The 20,129-nt window shown below is 39.1% G+C and overlaps 1 protein-coding gene across 1 annotated transcript in view; it reads right to left on the bottom strand.

The window, feature by feature from the left end:
• Positions 1–12,487, bottom strand: part of LOC149284091 (bone morphogenetic protein receptor type-1B) — a 45,344-nt gene extending 32,857 nt beyond the window's left edge. Inside the window, exon 1 of the mRNA XM_089497164.1 lies at positions 12,415–12,487. Coding sequence (XP_089353290.1) covers positions 12,415–12,487 — 73 coding nt within the window. The remainder of the gene's footprint in view (positions 1–12,414) is intronic.
• Between the last annotated feature and the right edge of the window lie 7,642 nt (positions 12,488–20,129).

A 20,129-nucleotide genomic window follows, 5' to 3' on the forward strand; every position in this document is an offset into this window, starting at 1 on the left:
CGCGGACTGTGTATATTCTAGTGACTGAGAGCGGACTGTGCACATTCTAGTGGCTGAGAGCGGACTGTGCACATTCTAGTGGCTGAGAGCGGACTGTGCCCATTCTGGTGACTGAGAGCAGACTGTGCACATTCTAGTGACTTAGAGCGGACTGTGCACATTCTAGTGACTGGGCGCGGACTGTGTATATTCTAGTGACTGAGAGCGGACTGTGCACATTCTAGTGGCTGAGAGCGGACTGTGCACATTCTAGTGGCTGAGAGCAGACTGTGCACATTCTAGTGGCTAAAAACGGACTGTGCACATTCTAGTGACTGGGTGCGGACTGTGTATATTCTAGTGACTGAGAGAGGACTGTGCACATTCTAGTGACTGAGAGCAGACTGTGCACATTCTAGTGACTTAGAGCGGACTGTGCACATTCTAGTGACTGGGCGCGGACTGTGTATATTCTAGTGACTGAGAGCGGACTGTGCACATTCTAGTGGCTGAGAGCGGACTGTGCCCATTCTGGTGACTGAGAGCAGACTGTGCACATTCTAGTGACTGGGCGCGGACTGTGTATATTCTAGTGACTGAGAGCGGACTGTGCACATTCTAGTGGCTGAGAGCGGACTGTGCACATTCTAGTGGCTGAGAGCGGACTGTGCACATTCTAGTGGCTAAAAACGGACTGTGCACATTCTAGTGACTGGGTGCGGACTGTGTATATTCTAGTGACTGAGAGAGGACTGTGCACATTCTAGTGGCTAAAAACGGACTGTGCACATTCTAGTGACTGGGCGCGGGCTGTGTATATTCTAGTGGCTGAGAGCGGACTGTGCACATTCTAGCGGCTAAAAACGGACTGTGCACATTCTAGTGACTGGGCGCGGACTGTGTATATTCTAGTGGCTGAGAGCGGACTGTGCACATTCTAGTGGCTAAAAACGGACTGTGCACATTCTAGTGACTGGGCGGGGACTGTGTATATTCTAGTGACTGAGAGAGGACTGTGCACATTCTAGTGACTGAGAGCGTACTTTGCATATTCTAGTGACTGGGTGCGGACTGTGCACATTCTAGTGGCTGAGAATGGACTGTGCACATTCTAGTCACTGAAAGCGGACTGTGCACATTCTAATGGCTGAAAACGGACTGTGCACATTCTAGTGACTGGGCGCGGACTGTGTATATTCTAGTGACCCAGTGAGGACTGTGCACATTCTAGTGACTGAGAGCGGACTCTGCACATTCTAGTGGCTGAGAGCGGACTGTGCACATTCTAGTGGCTGAGAGCGGACTGTGCACATTCTAGTGGCTGAGAGCGGACTGTGCACATTCTAGTGGCTGAGAGCAGACTGTGCACGTTCTAGTTGCTGAGAGCGGACTGTGCACGTTCTAATGGCTGAGAATGGACTGTGCACATTCTAGTCACTGAAAGCGGACTTTGCACATTCTAATGGCTGAGAATGGACTGTGCACATTCTACTGGCTGAAAACAGACTGTGCACATTCTAGTGACTGGGCGCGGACTGTGTATATTCTAGTGGCCCACTGAGGACTGTGCACATTCTAGTGACTGAGAGCGGACTCTGCACATTCTAGTGGCTGAGAGCGGACTGTGCACATTCTAGTGGCTGAGAGCGGACTGTGCACGTTCTAGTTGCTGAGAGCGGACTGTGCACGTTATAATGGCTGAGAATGGACTGTGCCCATTCTAGTCACTGAAAGCGGACTGTGCATACTTGAGTGGCTGAGAGCGCACTGTGCCCATTCTAGTGACTGAGAGCTAAAAAGCAGACTGGACACATTTTAATTACTGTGAGCAGACTGTGCACATTCTGGTTACTGTGAGTGGATTGTGCATATTATAATTGCTGAAAGTGGATTGTGCGTATTCTAGTGGCCAAGAGTGTACTATGTACATGTTATTGGTAAAAAGTGGAACTCGGTACATATTAGTAGGTAATTTCTAGTGGCTAACAGTAGACTATATTAGTGGATGAGAGTGGACCTGTGTAAATATTTATGTCTAATAGTGGCAGTGTGTATATGGGAATGGTTAAGAGCTGGACTGTGTACATTATAGTGCAATACTCCCCTCTTCTCATTCCTCCAAGCATAGACTTAAAAATAGTATCACCTTGATAATGCCATGAAAGGTCAACACTCCATCTGTAGAACTTCTCACCTGCCTATAATTTATTCACAGCAGGTTTTGTAAAGTTTCCTTGAAAAACACATACAAACAATAAAACATATGATTTAGATGACTCCAGTCCATTATAAACATACCGTATTTGCTCGATTATAAGACGACCCTGATTATAAGACGACCCCCCAAAATCTGAATATTAACTTAGGAAAAAAAGAAAAAGCCTGAATATAAGACGACCCTAAAGGAAAAAAGTTTTACCAGTAAATGTTAATTCATGTAAACTATTTTTTTTAATAAAAGCTATGATTGAGAAAAATATTTTTTTTGTTTTTATTTCTTGTATTTTCCAACCTGTCCCCCAGTTACGCACATCTGCCCCCAGGCTTGCCACTCCAATATGGCACTGTGGCCCATGATATGCCTTTTAACCCTCTATATGCCACTGTGCCCCATGGTATGCCTTTTGACCCCCTATGTGCCACTCTGCCTCCAGAAATGCCTTATACCCCTATATGCCACTCTGCCTCCAGAAATGCCTTATACCCCTATATCCCATTCTGGCATTTAGGGGGTTAAAATGCATATTATGGGGCAGAGTGGCATATAGGGAGGTATAAGGCATTTCAGGAGGCAGAGTGGCATTAAGGGAGTTAAAAGGCATTGTATAGAGCACTCTGCCTCCAGAAATGCCTTATACCCCTATATGCCACTCTGGCATTTAGGGGGTTAAAATGCATATTATGGGGCAGAGTGGCATATAGGTGTATAAGGCATTTCAGGAGGCAGAGTGCTCTATTAAATGCCCCCTTAACGCCACTCCAGAAATGCCCTATGCCCCCATTTAACACACACACACACACACCCCCTATACCCCCATTTAACTAACACACACACACACACACACACACTCTCCCCTCCCCTCCCCTCTCAGCCCTCTCTTACCGGTGCTTCCAGCCGGGGCAGCGGGTTGACGTCGCCTTCTGCTGCAGCCGGAAGGAGGTGGAGTTGGCAGCGGGGGTTTGTATCCGTCCGTCGCGTATACTTTCCCCGGCTGTCAGAGATCAGAGTTCCCCGCACCGGTGCGGGGAACTCTGATCTCTGACAGTCGGGGAAGGTTTGCGCGACGGACGCAGACAACCCCCGCTGCTAGCCACACCTCCTTCCGGCTGCAGCGGACGTTGTCTACGCGGATCGCGTAGACGTCAACCCGCTGCCCCGGCAATACAGCAGGAAGCACCGGTAAGTGTGTGTATGATGGGGGGGGGGTGAGACAGGAGGATCCAGGTCCCCTGCAGCGGTGCGGGGGATCTGGATCTTAGTCTCCTAATCAGACTCTATTTGAGGTCTGATTAGAAGACGACCCCGATTAGAAGACGAGGGGTATTTTTCAGAGCATTTGCTCTGAAAAAAACCTCGTCTTATAATCGAGCAAATACGGTATTTGCTGGCCCTGATTATGCATTCTTTTACATAAATCTTGATTTTCTCAACTGGGTAGAAACAGTTCCTGCAAACGTTTAACATTGTTATTGGACACAAAGTAATTACAGTATGTGTTGCCTTAATTAAAAACCTCTAAATAACCAATAAAATAAACTAGAAGAACAGTTAATATTTTTACATGGTTTATATAAGAATTTGTACTTTACTGGCCTTTGGCTACACCCTGGTGACATTGATGAATGAGCACATGGCTTAAATTATTTTTAGTACGGAATATAATGTAGGGAACACAGAGATCCACATCGAACCCCAAGGATTTGCCCTGCTACTGTTTTTTTTTTTTTAGCATTCATTTAACATGATTCCCAATGCAATGCAACAATATTTCTCAAAATATTCTTCTTTTTTCATATCATTTTAGTAGTAATATTACATATTAAAATCTGTAACTGCACATATTTGTTCTGGAAAAACAAAGGCATGATGGATATATATGTGTGTGATCCTGAGAATCCATACCTTCACCCTGATACCCTGAGATTGGAGCAAAACCATGGAACTTGAGGTCAAACCATGATGTAAATAAACTGTCAAAGACTCATGAGACTTAAAGAAGTCTTGAAGTGCTTGTTTGGGGAAGAATCAGATGACCAACTTCTTAAAGTTCGTCAGTTCAAATTATCACTATTATTGTATATGATTGTGTAATCCATTTCATACACATAGATCATTAACCCACTGTGTGCCTTGACTAAAATGGGTAGTCCAAAAGAGATTACAGCACTACACCGCGCAATGGGCTGTACTTCCCCTACAGGGTTAAAAGTATTGATGCTTACATAATTATTTGATTATTAGAACAAGTTACACGCGGAAAATATCATCACAGAAATCAATACAGTCTGCTTTTTTTAAGGATTTCTGCAAGAATGAGGAATTACAAGAATGCGTCTATTTTTTAAAGGTTTTAAGTTCCCTGCTTCCATAGTATAAGGATCACAGAAAAAGGTCATTTTAAAAAAAATCACGAAAATGTGCATTAAAAGTATATTTTGATTACAAAGTCATTCAAATAGTCAAATATGACAACAGATCTGGCCTTTGTTTGGAGGACATAATCCATATTCCCCTGCTGTTGACAGGAAGAGGCCTTATAAAGCTGAGACACAAATTCCTCTCCAAAGTTTTAACGTGAGAGTTTGAGGAAGGAAGCCAGACGGTGAAAGGCCCACTCTATCTTGACCTGTTCTATTTTATTCTCTTATTTGCTACAAGAAATGACAGCTCCATTTAGCATCCATGGTAATAATAATCATTCTTCTGTAATAAAAGGATAACGTAAAGCCAGTACTATCTTTCTGAGCGTAAAACTCAAATTATATCAGTACCATACCCAGATACGTAGGGAGGCATTATCCAAGGGTATAAAAGCTAAATTTATACTAATAAGTCATCCCAAAAGGGACTGCTACTGCATAGGATCCTAATGGTTTACCTCGCTGTGAAGTTATTAGCCATCATATACTAGCCAAGAGGCCCCATTAGATTTTCGTGATGTCCTCTTTGTGTACCCCCATATGCATTTGCCCCTTTTCCCACTCCTGGCTCTTTGCCATGCAGGAAAACAAACAAAACACTTGCCGCCTACTGCCAGCCTGCTCCGGCGTTGGCACCGTGAGTGTTGTGGGGGTCCATGTGGAATAAAGGCTCACATTGATTTCAATAGCCCAAACCCTCAGAGCTTGGAGGAGGTAGGGAGCTGCAGCTTCTTCTTTATATATCTTTATATATCATGTGATCCCAAATGATACAGAATAAACTTGAGCCAGACCCTCTAGCATGTGAGCACAGATCTTCTGCCTAGGCAACAATACGTGTTTACCTGCATGCTTGATGGCTATGTGCTTCCTCTCATGCCCTGGAAACTAAATGCCAAGCTATTTTTGGCACAAAGAAAGCACCACTATCCAGGAGGAATTCATATGTACCGTAAATCTGCCTGACGTAATGCCTCGCTTTGGCATTACAGGTCTGAAACTTCTATTTCCGTATATATATATATATATATATATATATATATATATATATATATATATATATATATCAAAATTAACCACATGATTGCTAGACATGATTGCAGTGCTTGCTGGATATACCTAGCAATCCTGTGTTTTGGGGGTTTCCGTATGGGCTATAGTGGTATTTTGGTTAACAAAAGCTGTAACATAGAGTTCCCATTAACAAACAAAACAAAAAAGAAAAGAAAAATCTGCTATGTGAAGCAAACCAGATAACAAAGCAAGTTCTTCAAAGCTTAATGAAAATATTGTATGTGACAACAGCATGGCCTTGGCTTGAACTGATCATTTAATAATAATAATAATAATAATAATGATAATGATAAAGTTGGATAACAAAAAAGTGGGTGAGGGCTCTGACATCAGGAACAAAAAATATAATTTTCTTTGGCAAAGACATGGACAAAAATCTCTCTTCTCTAATCAGTTAACTCTTAAGAAGTCTTGTATGACAGTTGAAGATTTCAACTCATATCACTATTATCACCCCAGTGAGCCGGGCCCTCCATCATTTTTTGGGGGAGGGGGTTCTTAAAAGGACAGTCTAGTGCCCCAAAGTACTTAGTAAGTAATTTCATATGCATTCATTATTTTGACTTATAAACACTATTTCCAACTGAAGTTGCTGCAGCACCAGAGAAAAGCAAACAAATCTCCGGCGAAGCAAGGAGCTGGGGGAAGGGGGAAACACCAGATGTATAGAGAAGATACGGATGAATTACTCTATGCATCTGGACACAAAAAAAAATATAGTGTGGCATTAAAGTGCATATGTTGGCTGAAGCGTACCTTCAAAACTATCCTCAGTAATTTAGTTATGCATTATGGAGAAGCTTGCTGGGCATTGTCCTTCACAACTTTTAATGAGATTGGGAAGTTATGTAAAACTCTCCTGAAACTTCATAGTGAACAGACTTCTAAGTATGTTCTGCCCAAAGAAAGAAGCTACCCCAAAAAAAATAATATATATATATATATATATCATATAAATATGATTATAAAAAATATAAAATGGAAACCTTTAAAAAATTGAATCCATCTATCCACACCCGATGACAGAGGATTGAAAAGTGGCCACTGGTTGCGCAGAAGTATGTATATATTCTTGTGCATCTTTGTGGTCCCCGGTGTTTGGAATATGCAAACTCAGCATTCAAGCCTATGGACATTATCAAAGTCTAGGGACCTTAATCACCTTACAACTCCCTGGACATGGAAGGTTTAGGGGGTTAAGGGTCTGGTGGTGAAGGGGCAGATTCACAGGGTCACACAGTCTAGAACAGACTTCTTCCTATTCTACACCGCTGTGATCATATTTAGGACTCACAACTGGTGCTTTTGCTATCAGTATGTCATGGTTGATATCCCTTTTAAAATACCGGTGACTCAATTAAGTCTATCTTGCGTAAACATTGTGCATTTGCATCATTTTGTGCGAAGGTCCCTTGTAGCAGAGACAGGTGTACAAATGCAAAAACGTTGTGCTAAGTAAAAATACTTCTTGTTTGTGCCTTGTGATTGCACAGCGTACACTATACAGAAGATTGTGAGGTTATTGCACTTGCATATTTGACTTACACACAAAGACAAGCCCCCCAACACAAGTTGGGAGCTTACATAAAAGCACAATTTTTTTTAACAAAACTGATCTGACAATCAGACAGTATTACCAGTGGCTATATGTTAGCGTAGAATTGTGATATTGTTGTTGGCATCAAAGAGTAAAATTTGCTTAAAATCATTGGCAAATAAAATCCAGCTGCTTAAACGCAATACCAGATGGTTTCAGCACCGGAGTTCTCTGACAGATTAAATTGAGCAGAAGAAACACATGAAATACTCATTAAAATTAAGTTTGAAGGATACCTGTCCATAAATCTGCAAATACTTTTTTTTTAAATAAATATGTTGAATAATTGTTAACATATTGTTTAAAATAAAGCTATGCCGTAAAATGATAAAAGCCTCTAAAAGCTGTTATTTGACTTGTCCTTTCCAGGAAAAATACTATTTAAACCATCTTAATATAAACTACCTTATTGCAGATATCACCTATATGTTGAAATTTAGTACCGCTGTAGACCTTTATGGTTTTGGCCTCATTTCAAACTTTAATAAAAATAACACAAGCAACAAATCGGCTCATTCATTCGCAACTCTATACGCAATACCGGTTCTTCGTTTATTCAACAGAACCAGTGGAATATAACATGAACAATTGGGCTCCTTGCTACAGAGTATTCTTTTTGAGTTTTGAAGAGAAACAAGCAAACCCAGCTTCTTGCCGTGATGTGATAACTAAAGAAAAGTGTTTCCATGCAGTGTTTACCTGTAACAATGCCAGTAATCACACATAGGGGTTACTTATAAAAAGTGAGTCTGGTGCAAGGTTTAGAAAGTGGTCTAACCTCTATAACAAGCAATGGTATGATCCAGTCAGAAGGATTAGTACATTTGTTATTATGGTGGTGAGCACCTTTTCAAATTTGAGTCATAATCACTAAATATACACCACTATGGGTGTGGAGGCATCATTAACATATAGGGGTACGGTCACAAATAAAAAAAACAATTAGTATTCAGCCTTTATTATTTACCATATTTAATACTTTCCCACATCCTAAGGAAAATAGATATTTTTGTGCTAATAACAAATCCAAGATGGTTGCTTTAAAATTCCGAAGTGGTTTGATAGGTGTCACTGTATTTCCTGTGCAAAGGAACAACTTGGAGTATCTAAAAATCAAGAAATCCAGGTGCTCCGTCATATGACAAGGCAGATGAAGTGTTGGTAAAATCTCTCAGGTCATCAACACAAAGGCACATTAAATCAGGCAGTTCAATTTCTTTTTCTGGGTCCTGCATGGACCATTCAACTGTATCATCACATTTACTGCAAACCCTTTCATCTACAGCTAGGAAGCGTGTGGAGAGCTGGAACTGTTGAATGGTCACTGACAAACATATCTTGAAATACTTGAGCAATAAACTTTCTCAGATAAACCTTCCTATCACAGAAAACACTTTCAGAAGAATCTATTATATTCTCAAAGGATATCACAGGGTCTGTAAGTCTCCTTTATTATATGTTTAAATGTAGCTACTAAAAATTAGTAGTAGTGCCAATTTATAAATCAGTTGGAATGTGTTCATAATAGACATTATAGGAACCTGCTACAGGCCCTTTGACACTAACAGAAGACATAGCAAGCATATGGTTAGCTGAAGATAACAGTGGGGTGCAGTATTTGACGTTCTCTCTGTGACTAAACATCTAAGTCAGGGAGGCCAGATGTCTCCGTTTCCAAGGCCAGTCCCCTGATAGAGTCTCCTGTCCCTTTTACTAAATGTACTCAGTGTACCCTAAACCCCTCTAAGATTTAAGAACTGGAACAGGTAGTGGCCAAAGATAAAATAAGTGTTACACACAATACACTCAATTTCTGTATATACCTGCACATATGTGACTCATTTTCAAATGTATTTTAACTAAATATACACTTGTGCTCGGGGTTCTTGGCGTGTCACGCTAAGGATGAATGCAGTTATGGAAATAATTTGATTATAAGAATCTTTCTGGAAACATAGGTGATTATTATAATATCAGGACAGGGTTTTACTGTAGACAATTAAGAATAGTTAGACTTGTTTGATGTTGGTCTGATACAAAGCAATTCTACATTAAACAGTTTTAATCAGTATTATCCAGTAAAGTAGTTGGTCATTTAAAAAGCTACAGAACCACATAAATGTTTGGGGCTGGGTTCAACATATCTCCAGTGGTTGCATGACAAGGAATCACAAAGACCTATATGTCTGATGATATGGATCTCTCATCCTTAGATCACTGGTCTAATATGTGTCTCAGCATATCACGTCATAACCACGCAACCTCAATCACGGCAACCGAGATACAGAGAAGAAGCAGAGGACAGGAAATCAGTGATATCAGAGGTGCAGATGTTTTATATTGCCCTGCCAAAACTGACACAGAGGAAATAAGATACGAGAGAGAGATATTTCCACCAATATTATCATTTCCCAAAATCATGAGTTCTTGAGCTGCTGGGACCTTCTGGGACTTCTGACCTGCTCGCAGCTGCACCCTCCCCCTACAGGTCCTATTGTTGATCACTGCTGAGAGTAAGTCTGAGAATAGGCACTATAAATTAATACTGGAACCTGCAGAGTGTTTTGTTTTACTAAACAGAAAGCTCTACAACCTGTGGATCTTTTGTAAGTCTTCCCTACTGAGCCTTACAATAGGCCATGTAATGTTAGGCCCTCCATAAAGGAGATGTGCAGAAGCCCAGAAATGTTTCTATGCAAGTATGCAATTCTTGCATAGAGAGTATATCACCAGTAGGCTCAACTGCTCAAGTGGTTGCACTACATGTTTGCCCCCCCCGACACTATTTCGTGCCTCCCCTCTCCATTTACTAATCAGCACAAGTAATGGGTATGTCTACAGCTGGATAGTCTAATGGAAGACACATGTGCCCTATCCTCTCATGTTCCTCAGTAGTTCAAGATGCACCAGCCTCCCTGCTCCCCGATCAAAAAGATGTGATGCACCCAGGGACCTGGTCACAGCTACACCCCTTGTAGTCTCACCACTACAGCTACATAGGAGGTTTTCTACGTACTGAATAATGGATGTATTAATTGTAATCGTTCAAAATGTAAATGAAATAGTTGCTGATATAACATGTCCTGGAGCACAAGATGCCACGTGAAGAAGTTTGGTAAAAATAAAGACTGTTTGCATGGATAAGTGCTAAAGCAGGTGTGACCAATTAGTAAATGAGAGCCAGCTGCGAATGTGCTACCTATATCATGGGGTGGAAATAATTTCACTACTAGCAGACTGAAGGTATATATAAAAATAATTAAAAAAATGTCTGAACTGCTAACTTATAACATGGAAAATGACAGCTTTAGACACGACTTTGCATACTTTTGTCATTCAAATGGCATCCCTATTTAAGATAAAAAGCAATAATTTATTGTGACATTACACCGTATGGGGACTCCATGTAATGCTTTATGCTGTTCAGGAAAGTTTTATTAGAATGGTATTGAGCAGGCTGGTATTTACAGATGGAACTTCCTCCAAAGAGTCTTGAAGGTATAAGCCACAAGCTTTCCCAGGTCTTTGAAACCTTGAGGCATCTCCGCCCTATCAATGTACATTTTCCTGAGTGACATCTATAAAACTCAGATCTCAATGCACTATACAATGTATTGATTACATCAGCCGTGTATTCCATCCTGTCTTTAGTTCATCTGACATTTTGATTTTTTCTCCATCCCTCATTGGTGTCGGAGGACTCTTTCCTCAAGTTGCCACCTTAAAGTATGTGGCCAAATCCTGTGTTCTTTCAGTGTTTTTCTTTTTTCCTATGTAACTTTTTTTATTTCAGATTTCATAAATGTGGCAGATTTTTCATTGCATTAAATAATTTCACTTTAACAGCTGAAACAACTCTCTAGAATTTCCTCTCTTGCAAATATGCAACCAACTATTCTTACCTATCTTGTCCAGTAGGTAATACATGGAAATTAGTAGAAATCATCAAAAAGACTGATAGTAAGTCTTCTGCAATGGAAATGATGCCTGGATGATTTCCAAACACACCAGCCAACCACAATCTGATGTAATCTGAAAATGACTATTGTTATATTGCTAATCCTTCCGGATAATTTGTAATTTTATGAAAAATGCCGTGAAATATTATATTAATCAATTCATTTCCAGAATTTAGGAGCTAGAGATACATATTAGGGAGACATGTTTTCTATGAACTTTTATAAACAGTTATTAAAAATGTATCTGGAAGACAATTCATATATGCAGTAATGATTTTAGGGGATATGACGCTGGTCAATATGTAACTGTTTCTGTAGTGGCCCTGATTAGTTTAATTAGTGCGTAAAAAAAAAAAACTCACAAGGGAAAAGAGTGGTAAGGGAACTTAGAGCAAAACAAATTGCATCCCAGAGAGTGTTAATACTGGCTACTCCGGCTCAGTGTGAGTTTCAGGAGTGGGGGATGAAAAACTAGACCTTCAGCAGCCCTGCAACTCCTACTGAGACACACTAATTCACTGAAGAAGAAAAAAAAACACAGGAGAATAATGAGAATACTCCCAAGCTGACATGAATTAGCACATTCTTCAACTGTGACAAATAGGCAAAGGGAAGATAATCCAGTTTAAAAAGAAAATTTGGAAAAAAAAATAGGATTTTATACCATATACTTTGTAGTCAGCTGTGATATCGAGTAAGCAAAATTAATGTTTATACATAATTTAAGTATCAATCCAATATTCACAAATGTCGCATCTGATATTTGTTGCTTAGAATATTGCATTCCAATTTTTACTCCAAGGACATACATTATTATATATATATATTTTTTTTTACAACAGAGAAATATACAATACGTATTCAGCTATCAATGGATAAAATGTTACCAGTTCACAGAGTATTGTTTTGAATATGGATGCTATTCCGCATGAGAACATTAAAATAATGTGCAATAATGAAATAATACTGAAGCAGAAGATGAGTTTCACAATGATTGTGGCTCTGAATGGGTTAAACTTGGTAGTATACAAAACTAGTGCATCAGTTAAAAGTAATATAATGCCATTTGTCTCTAAAATGTATAGGTATTGCTTGCCTTTAGTTTTTCTTTTAAATAAATTGTTTTATTTGTTTAGACAGCAGTAAAAACATATCCAGCCTTACCTCTAGTGTGCAGTGATAGAAGCATGATCAAGGAGACATGAAGCTGCCATCCTGGTTCTTCCAACCAGCCCATAGCTGTAAGGATAGAGAGTTCCTGGCTGCTCCTCTTGTTCTAACTCTTCTATCCCTTCTTTCTGTGATAGTCCAAACTGCTGCTCACGCAGATCCTCTTTCTGCAATAGTCCAAAACTGCACCTCTGTCAGACCCTCCTTCTGTGATGATCCAAAATGCACCTCTGTTGGATCTCTCTTCCCTGGTGATTCCAAACTCCTGCTCTTGTCAGATCCTCAGACAAGTCTAAGAGGAGAATGTGAAAGGCAAGCCTGTTACAAGCAAGTTCAGTAACCACATCCAGCTCAACTGATCACCTCGTGGGGGGAAGACAACAAAAGGGATCCCAGAGCCAGACATACATGGCTAAAAACAGAAGCAGTGATTGACTGCCCACATGAGAGTTTGTACACACTTCCAAGCCTTATCTTCACAAAAAGCTGTTAACCTCTTCCCCACTGCACACAGCTCATTACCCTTCACCAAGATGAAGTTAAATTACTTCACAGCTATGATAAGCATGGTGATTCCAATGATTAACATGGACAGCCCTTTATTTACACTAACACCTTCTAAAGATATACTCATCAACACATTTGTGTATCCACTTTACCCAGGCTGTAATAGCAATTCACACGGAGTTTGTGTAATATAATAAATACAAAATCAACATATCTGTTTACAAACTTAATAATAATGATAATAATGCATAAAACAGAAGCCTTTTTCTTTATTTACTTTAAAAACATGGAATCCTCCAAAAATCTTTACAAACCAGTATTGACAGATGAGTAAACATAGGGCCATTTGTGTAACGTCTCACCTGTCTATGTCATATCATAAACGGTTGGAATTACGAAGGGCTCAGTCTGTTACTTTCAATAAGCCAGTATGTAAGCAGCCTTATAAAACAGTCCTGTTTGATGCTAATGTGTATCGCACGGGGGAAAACCTACTATGTTTATTTGAGAAATACATGTACAAACAAACAGTACATGGAGTACCGATGTCCAAACCACTTAGCTTTAATTTTTTAATTTATTCTAAATATATTTTAGAACTGCAAGCAGGTGACAGCCATATATTAGATTAAAAAGACGTGCCTCCTTATAATGGATCCTCTCTTTAAAATAAACAAAGCTGCATTCATTAGTCTCATCTTATTTCTTTTTTTTTTTATTAGAAATTTATCTTTTTTGGCGAGAATGTTAGGCTACAGTCACATGGACATCAGATGCCAAGTTCCTTAGTGTCCAGTTCTCTTCCAAATTTGCAACATTCCACATTAGTGTTCACTAACATGACAAAGGAGGGACCACCAGTTCACTTCAGCATCTCAGAGATGATGGGAGACTTTCTTTTCAGCAACCCCCCCTCCATGCCTACTTCTTTTGTAGACCCCCTCTCAAAGTCTGTTTGGTGGTGTATTGTTATTCAATGCTCGTAACCTAGTGGGACCTTTGTTATTTTTATTGAGTTTTCCGCAGAACATGAATGTTAAGGGAATCTCGGTCCGAAAAATCCTTTAAGCTGCCCGATGCATGCAGCGGTGATTTGTGCACAGGCTTTCCGTGGTATGACTGTCACTGTTGATCTGTGTTGAGGCCTAAGATTACATGCGATAAGGGCTGACCTTGTTTGAGTATTCACACATTAGGCACTCAGAAAGAGCAAGCTGGACACAAAAGTGTTTCAGATGTTCAGGGCATCAATCAAGCTCACAGCATGGTGGCTGCCAAACTTTGCTTCCATTTAACTCAAAAGAGGAAAAAGAGAGACTTAATAAAGACTAAAGCTGTGTCACAGTCTATTCACACCACCATTGTCATCCTTAAAGTATGCTTTTTTTCCACCAAATTCTCTTCAGTTACCAAGGGCAACAAGTGGTTTTTAACAAATTCAGAAAACAAAAGTCTTGAATGATAATAAAGCGGTACTCTTTTGTTCTACTGAGCTCTAGAACGGTCTGGTTTGCTAATTTTAGAAAAGGAACAGGGGCCAGGGGAGTTTAGTGAAACAAAACTCAAGAGGGCATGATGAGCGCTTTATCTAGGTGGCCAGGGCAAGACATTGCCTACGATAATGAAACAAAGAATGAAAAATCACTGATGCTTAGAAAAAAGGGATATCGGAAACTCCTGTGTGAAGCTGTGGATCCTTGGTGTAGCTATAGAGAGGAGGCTCAATATCAGGAAAAGATAGCTCAACCCGTGTCCTGTCATGTGGCCCTGCATCGGAGTACATAAGGGTGGTAGAATATGACGACATGTCCGGGGGCCGCTAACACTTTATCCTGCTGGAATGTGACAGCATTCGTGGGACAACACCATTTCTGTGTGAATATGGGTTAAGTGCAAACCAATCATTACAATAAATAGAATACGGTTAGTGGACCTGGAGTGGCACCCAAAGATCAGTTGATGTTAAAGTAGTACAAAACCCCACAAGTTCCCTTTTTAGAGGACATTGAAGCAAGCAGTTACTTCGCTGTCTATCTTCAAACTAAACAACTGGCTCCTGATGGTCTCAGGTTAAGTGAGTCAACCCTGGGAGTCAAGTGCACTAGTAATTACAATGCAGCTGGGCTGAACAGGAAATTCTGCAGCACCCGACCAATGCCGCTGGCACAGTAGCCAATTAATCAGATACCTCCCAACTTCTACCCCCAACGCCACCGGCGGAGCTTGGGAGGTAGAGTGTCGTTCAAACTAGCAACGCTACTGGGCATGTACACAATTCTGCCCATGCGCAGTATGTATTCTCTGGTGTCTGCATTCTAGCGGTCCTGAATCCTGCTGTCTGGAACGAGCTGTGCCTCTTTCCCAAAAAGTAGAAGGGTGCCAATATTTTGTATGGGAAAACAAACTGGTTTGATTATATTTTCCATGACTGGACACAAATTTGGAGACCACTGAGGCAAAAACTAGACTGAAGTATTGGTTTCTAAGACTGAAACCATTTCAGCTGCAAACAAACCTTATTTGCACGTCGATCTCAAAGTAGATGAACTTTTTTTATTAGCTACAACCCACATAATGCTCAGCCAGCTAGACTGAGCACCCATACTTTCCACAGTGGGACACCTGCGCATGTGTAATTTAAGCGCTGTCCAAACTAAGAAGCGTAACTCACAATGAATGTAACGTTTGCTGTGCAGCAGTCAGACCATAATATGGATGCTGGGACTCTCCTGACAAACTCAAAACTGTTGGCAGTTATAAACATAATAGGAACAACACTGGAGATCAGTAAGCTGTCCATTCCTACAAAGACACCAGTTATGTGTATACTGTCACTGTACAATGATGTGTAAACGCAGGTACAGTTATAAGAAGTCTGCTCCCTAATCATGCTTATAAACACCGCCAAAACCCTCAAAATGCCATTTTGAGCATAAAGAAAATAAATATGTGGTTTAATAAAAAAAAATGGTAAACTGGATTAAACATGTTCTATAAATAGGAAGGTTTGTATGCTTAATAAGGGCTTATTTATTGATTTCATAGCTATTTTAATAACCACATATAAAGATGATTAATGAATATAACCATCCAATTAATGGCTGTTTCGTATATTTTGAGGAGCCTAGCTTTGTAGGCAAATTTTACATTTCCACTTTAGCCGAATGAGCAGTCCCAATGTACAAAGCTTGCTTGTTGCGGTCAATCCTCAACAGGTACAATTAACCTTTATAATGGGCTACAAGGATCTTATTTAGATAGTATTGCCATTGGCTTAGCTGGGAACAAAGACCTTTTAGAACTGGGTTCTAATTTGCTTTGTTGTTTGTCTTAATGAAAAATGGGGGCATTTCACAGGAACCAGAAGAACAAAAGAAGCCTTACATTAATTCTGACGAAGAGAAGGACCACCTTTCATACCTGTTTCTTTAGTTCTTTAGAGCATACTGGAATCTATTGTAATTAGTTCATTGTAAATGACCCAATATATATATAAATCCACTGCCTGTTGAAAATGAATTGATTCCGAAGTGATTGAGGGAACACAGAATTCTAACATGAAATTAAATATGTTTTACTTTATAAATTAGACTTGTTAAACCCACATTATCAGTTTAATGTAGCATGTGACATAAAATAATATACTGTTCCTTCCAATGCCACAGTTATCCTTCTATTGTTCACAGTGGACCAAAAACGAGCCTTTACCATAGTTTTGGATTTCCTAGTTCTGCCTGGATGGAGCTTCTCCTTTCCTGGTCCTTATAGTAAGGAGGGCTGTGTCTGTGATACGAGACATGGCTAGCTCCAGTTATACTTTTGGTATGAGTAGGGATTGGGCACAATATGGGCAATGGTGGTAAAAGCTGGGAGGGGAACAGGGTTGGCAAAAGGGTTAAAGAGCAATTGTCCTTGAACTGGTATGTGTTCCCAAGTTACTTACTGTAAGCATGGCTTCAGGCAGCTTTTACACTATGACTGGATCCTTTCTCTACATTTGGACAGAAGAGGAAGGGCTTCTGTTTTAAAGAAGACTAGATTATGCATACAATCTAAATTTCCTGCCAAATGTGTTTTTGGCTGCTTGTCTAGACTCGTCCCCATGGCTGAATGTTTGCAACAGAAGCCCCCAACTGCAACCATTTTGTTTAGTCTGTAGAGACTTAACTGTCTCTTATCCTGCTGAAATTCATTAAACAGCCTTTACCACAGCTGGCCTGAACTATATGTACAGTTAATTTTATATACTGATTTTTAGAAGGTACTACTGTGCTGTTCTGTAGTTGCCGATATCAGTATTCTTTAGGAACACAGTTGGGTATATTATTCAAGAATGGTTTCCTAAAACCAAAGGTACCTGTTCAACCAATTTTGGGTCAGTCATCCTTGTATAGGCTTTGCTAGTGGCCCATTCAGAAAGCGCTACATAACTGAATGGAATTCTTCCATAAAGTGTTACGTATGCACCAGCTTTATTTGCTACCTCTCATAATACAAGTTAAAATAATTTATAAAGATACCAAATGAGGAGTTTAACAAAAAGAGGTGCTCATGCTTACAGTGGGAATTACACCCAATCATCAATATCTGTGTGTGGGGGTTAGGTTCCTTGAACACCTTATGGGAATAAGGGGTTTTGCTTTCTGTGAGACCCTGTTCATACACTTTTGCTATCATAAACGTATCATTTCATATACCGTTCTTATAAAAACCAGCTTATTAAACTATGCATTTCATAAAGGTGTTTTATACACTGTTATCTTTGTAATAGTGCAGTATGTACAATCTTTTGATGTATCATTACTCACCCATTCACTCACACTGTCACTACTCATTCACTCATCCACACACACATTATTACAATTTAGAACTGAGGCTCGTGACAGCCTCGTTGAAGACACAAGCGCACTACTCTGATGTTTCACTGTACATGGCTGTGAAACCTTAGAAGGGGAACGTGAATAGTGACTATATTATTTTCTTGACACAAGAAATAAGCAATGTAAACATCAATGTTCTAATAAACATATCATAAAAGCTGCCAAATTTTTTTTTTTAAAGTGTTAATATAACATATAGATTCTTTTTCCACTTATTAATGTAACTTTTTTTAGGTGACAGTTTCTGATATGGCAAGGTGTGATATGAATTAGGCTCAGGGTCCAACTGTTGACACACACACAATCCAACACATACAAAAGGGAATGCAGTTGGCCAATTCCCCAACAAATGAAGAACCGCAGGTGTCCTTAATGAGAGAAACAGAGAGTGGACCAGGGGTGACTTCACATTTTGAAACGTGTATAGTCATTTTCAGCCGCTGTGTTCACCTGTCCCAAGTTACATGTCACAGCTGTTCCATTTTTATTTATTTATTTTTTTACGGAAAGAAAGAGTTTATGATAATCTTCTAAAATCCTTCCTAACACTCCCTAATTCAGGCTGGATTTCCTCAGTCTTGAAAAGCATAGATTGGAATGGTTGTTTAAACAAAATATTTTAAAGAACAAAAAAAAAAACCAAAAAAAGATGAAGCAGAAAAAATCACAGGAGCGGGTGACACAAAACAGACAGATTTGGTTTAAAAGGAAGTGTGAAACAAAAATAAAGAGACCTGTAGCAGTTTCTGTCAAAGATTACCAAACTATAGAAACATCTCATCCCTTGGACATGAACCTAAAAGCTTATTTTTATTTACAAATTATGTACATTTGTATGCATCATTGGAATTATGCACTTAAAGCCGTTTCACGTGCTTCAATGCTCTAGGATACTTAGGAGGAAAAACAATAGTTAAGGAGAAATAAAATGCAAATGTTAAATTGTCATCTAAATGTATTGGAAATAACTAATGTTTTTTTGTTTGTTTGTTTTTTTCATTCTCCTCTATTCCTTTAACAAATTATTCAAGTATATATAACATCATGTTTACAAAAGAAAAGATGTCTATTATTTGCCTTCCGTGCTTTTGTCACAATTGTAAACACCTTCAAGAACGGCAGCTATTGTACATCAAAGGCAAATAGATGTTTTTTTTGTTTTTTTACTCTTTAACTATCTTTATATGTTACGTGTCATCTGTATTGAGACAGTGTTTGTTTTTGTTAAAAATCGATTGTCTTTTTTCTGACAACTTGGATTCATTTTAACAACTGAACAGGTTGAATAAAACTGTTTTGCTGTTTTTTTTATTCAAAATGTATAACACTTTAGAGCATATTTTTCAGTGACTTTTAAAGGAAATCTATTTTTTTTTCCAACTTTTACATTTTCAACATCATTTTGTCCAGTAATAATAGTTTAGTAATGAAACAAAAGCAGAATTTAGTCTAATGCTCTTTCACTACACACTAGCTTGAGTAACTTAAGTGCTGGCTAAAGATTTGTGTTGTTTTTTGTATATAGATTTATACTGGGTTTATCCCCAAATCTATGCGTTTTTATAGAAAATCACAATGGGTTTCTCTAGCAACAAAGGCCGAATTGGCTTTGAATAACGTACAGTGAAATGTCTTGAAGTAGAGTTAGTGAAATAAAATGTTTAATTTCACATTTAGCCATTTTAGCATGCAGAGACGAGGAAGATCATTCTTCCCACATATTACTAGTCAACAAGGGTTTATCATATCTTCTTTTTATCAAAGTTACACTATACCTCAAATTCATAAACATAATCATGGTACTATCATGTTAGATATTTATGGTAATACATGCCTTACCAACAATCATATAATTGTAGAGGTCTGCACTAGTACAGATCAATAATAAGGCAAGTTTCTGTATCACAGTTCAAGTATCAAATATGACCAGACAACATTTTTGGAACACCTGCCTTTGAGCATCAACGAAAATCAATAAAAAGCAATATTAAATTAACATGATGGAGGCTCCTTTTAGACTAAACATTAGATCCATGTCTCCTCCATATGGAAATGACAAGCAAAGATTAACCTAGATTAACTGTTAAAATATAAGGTTTGCCTACTTATTAAAGGTATGTGATTTACTGTCTAATGTAATAGTTCATAGGATAAATGAAAAACTCCATAGTACAGTACTGCATATAAACCTCTTTAACTTTCACACCCACTACTATTAGTAAAGGTTTAGCAGTGATTTTGCCCAGTCGCTTCACATTATGCCTAGAGGTGGAATGGTTGAATGATTTACATTTTGTGCATCTAAGAGTTTTCTAAAGATTT

Source organism: Sceloporus occidentalis, unplaced genomic scaffold (genome assembly GCF_023333645.1).
Source record: "Sceloporus occidentalis isolate IW3139 unplaced genomic scaffold, rSceOcc1.0.p SCAF_99, whole genome shotgun sequence".
Lineage (NCBI taxonomy): Eukaryota > Metazoa > Chordata > Lepidosauria > Squamata > Phrynosomatidae > Sceloporus > Sceloporus occidentalis.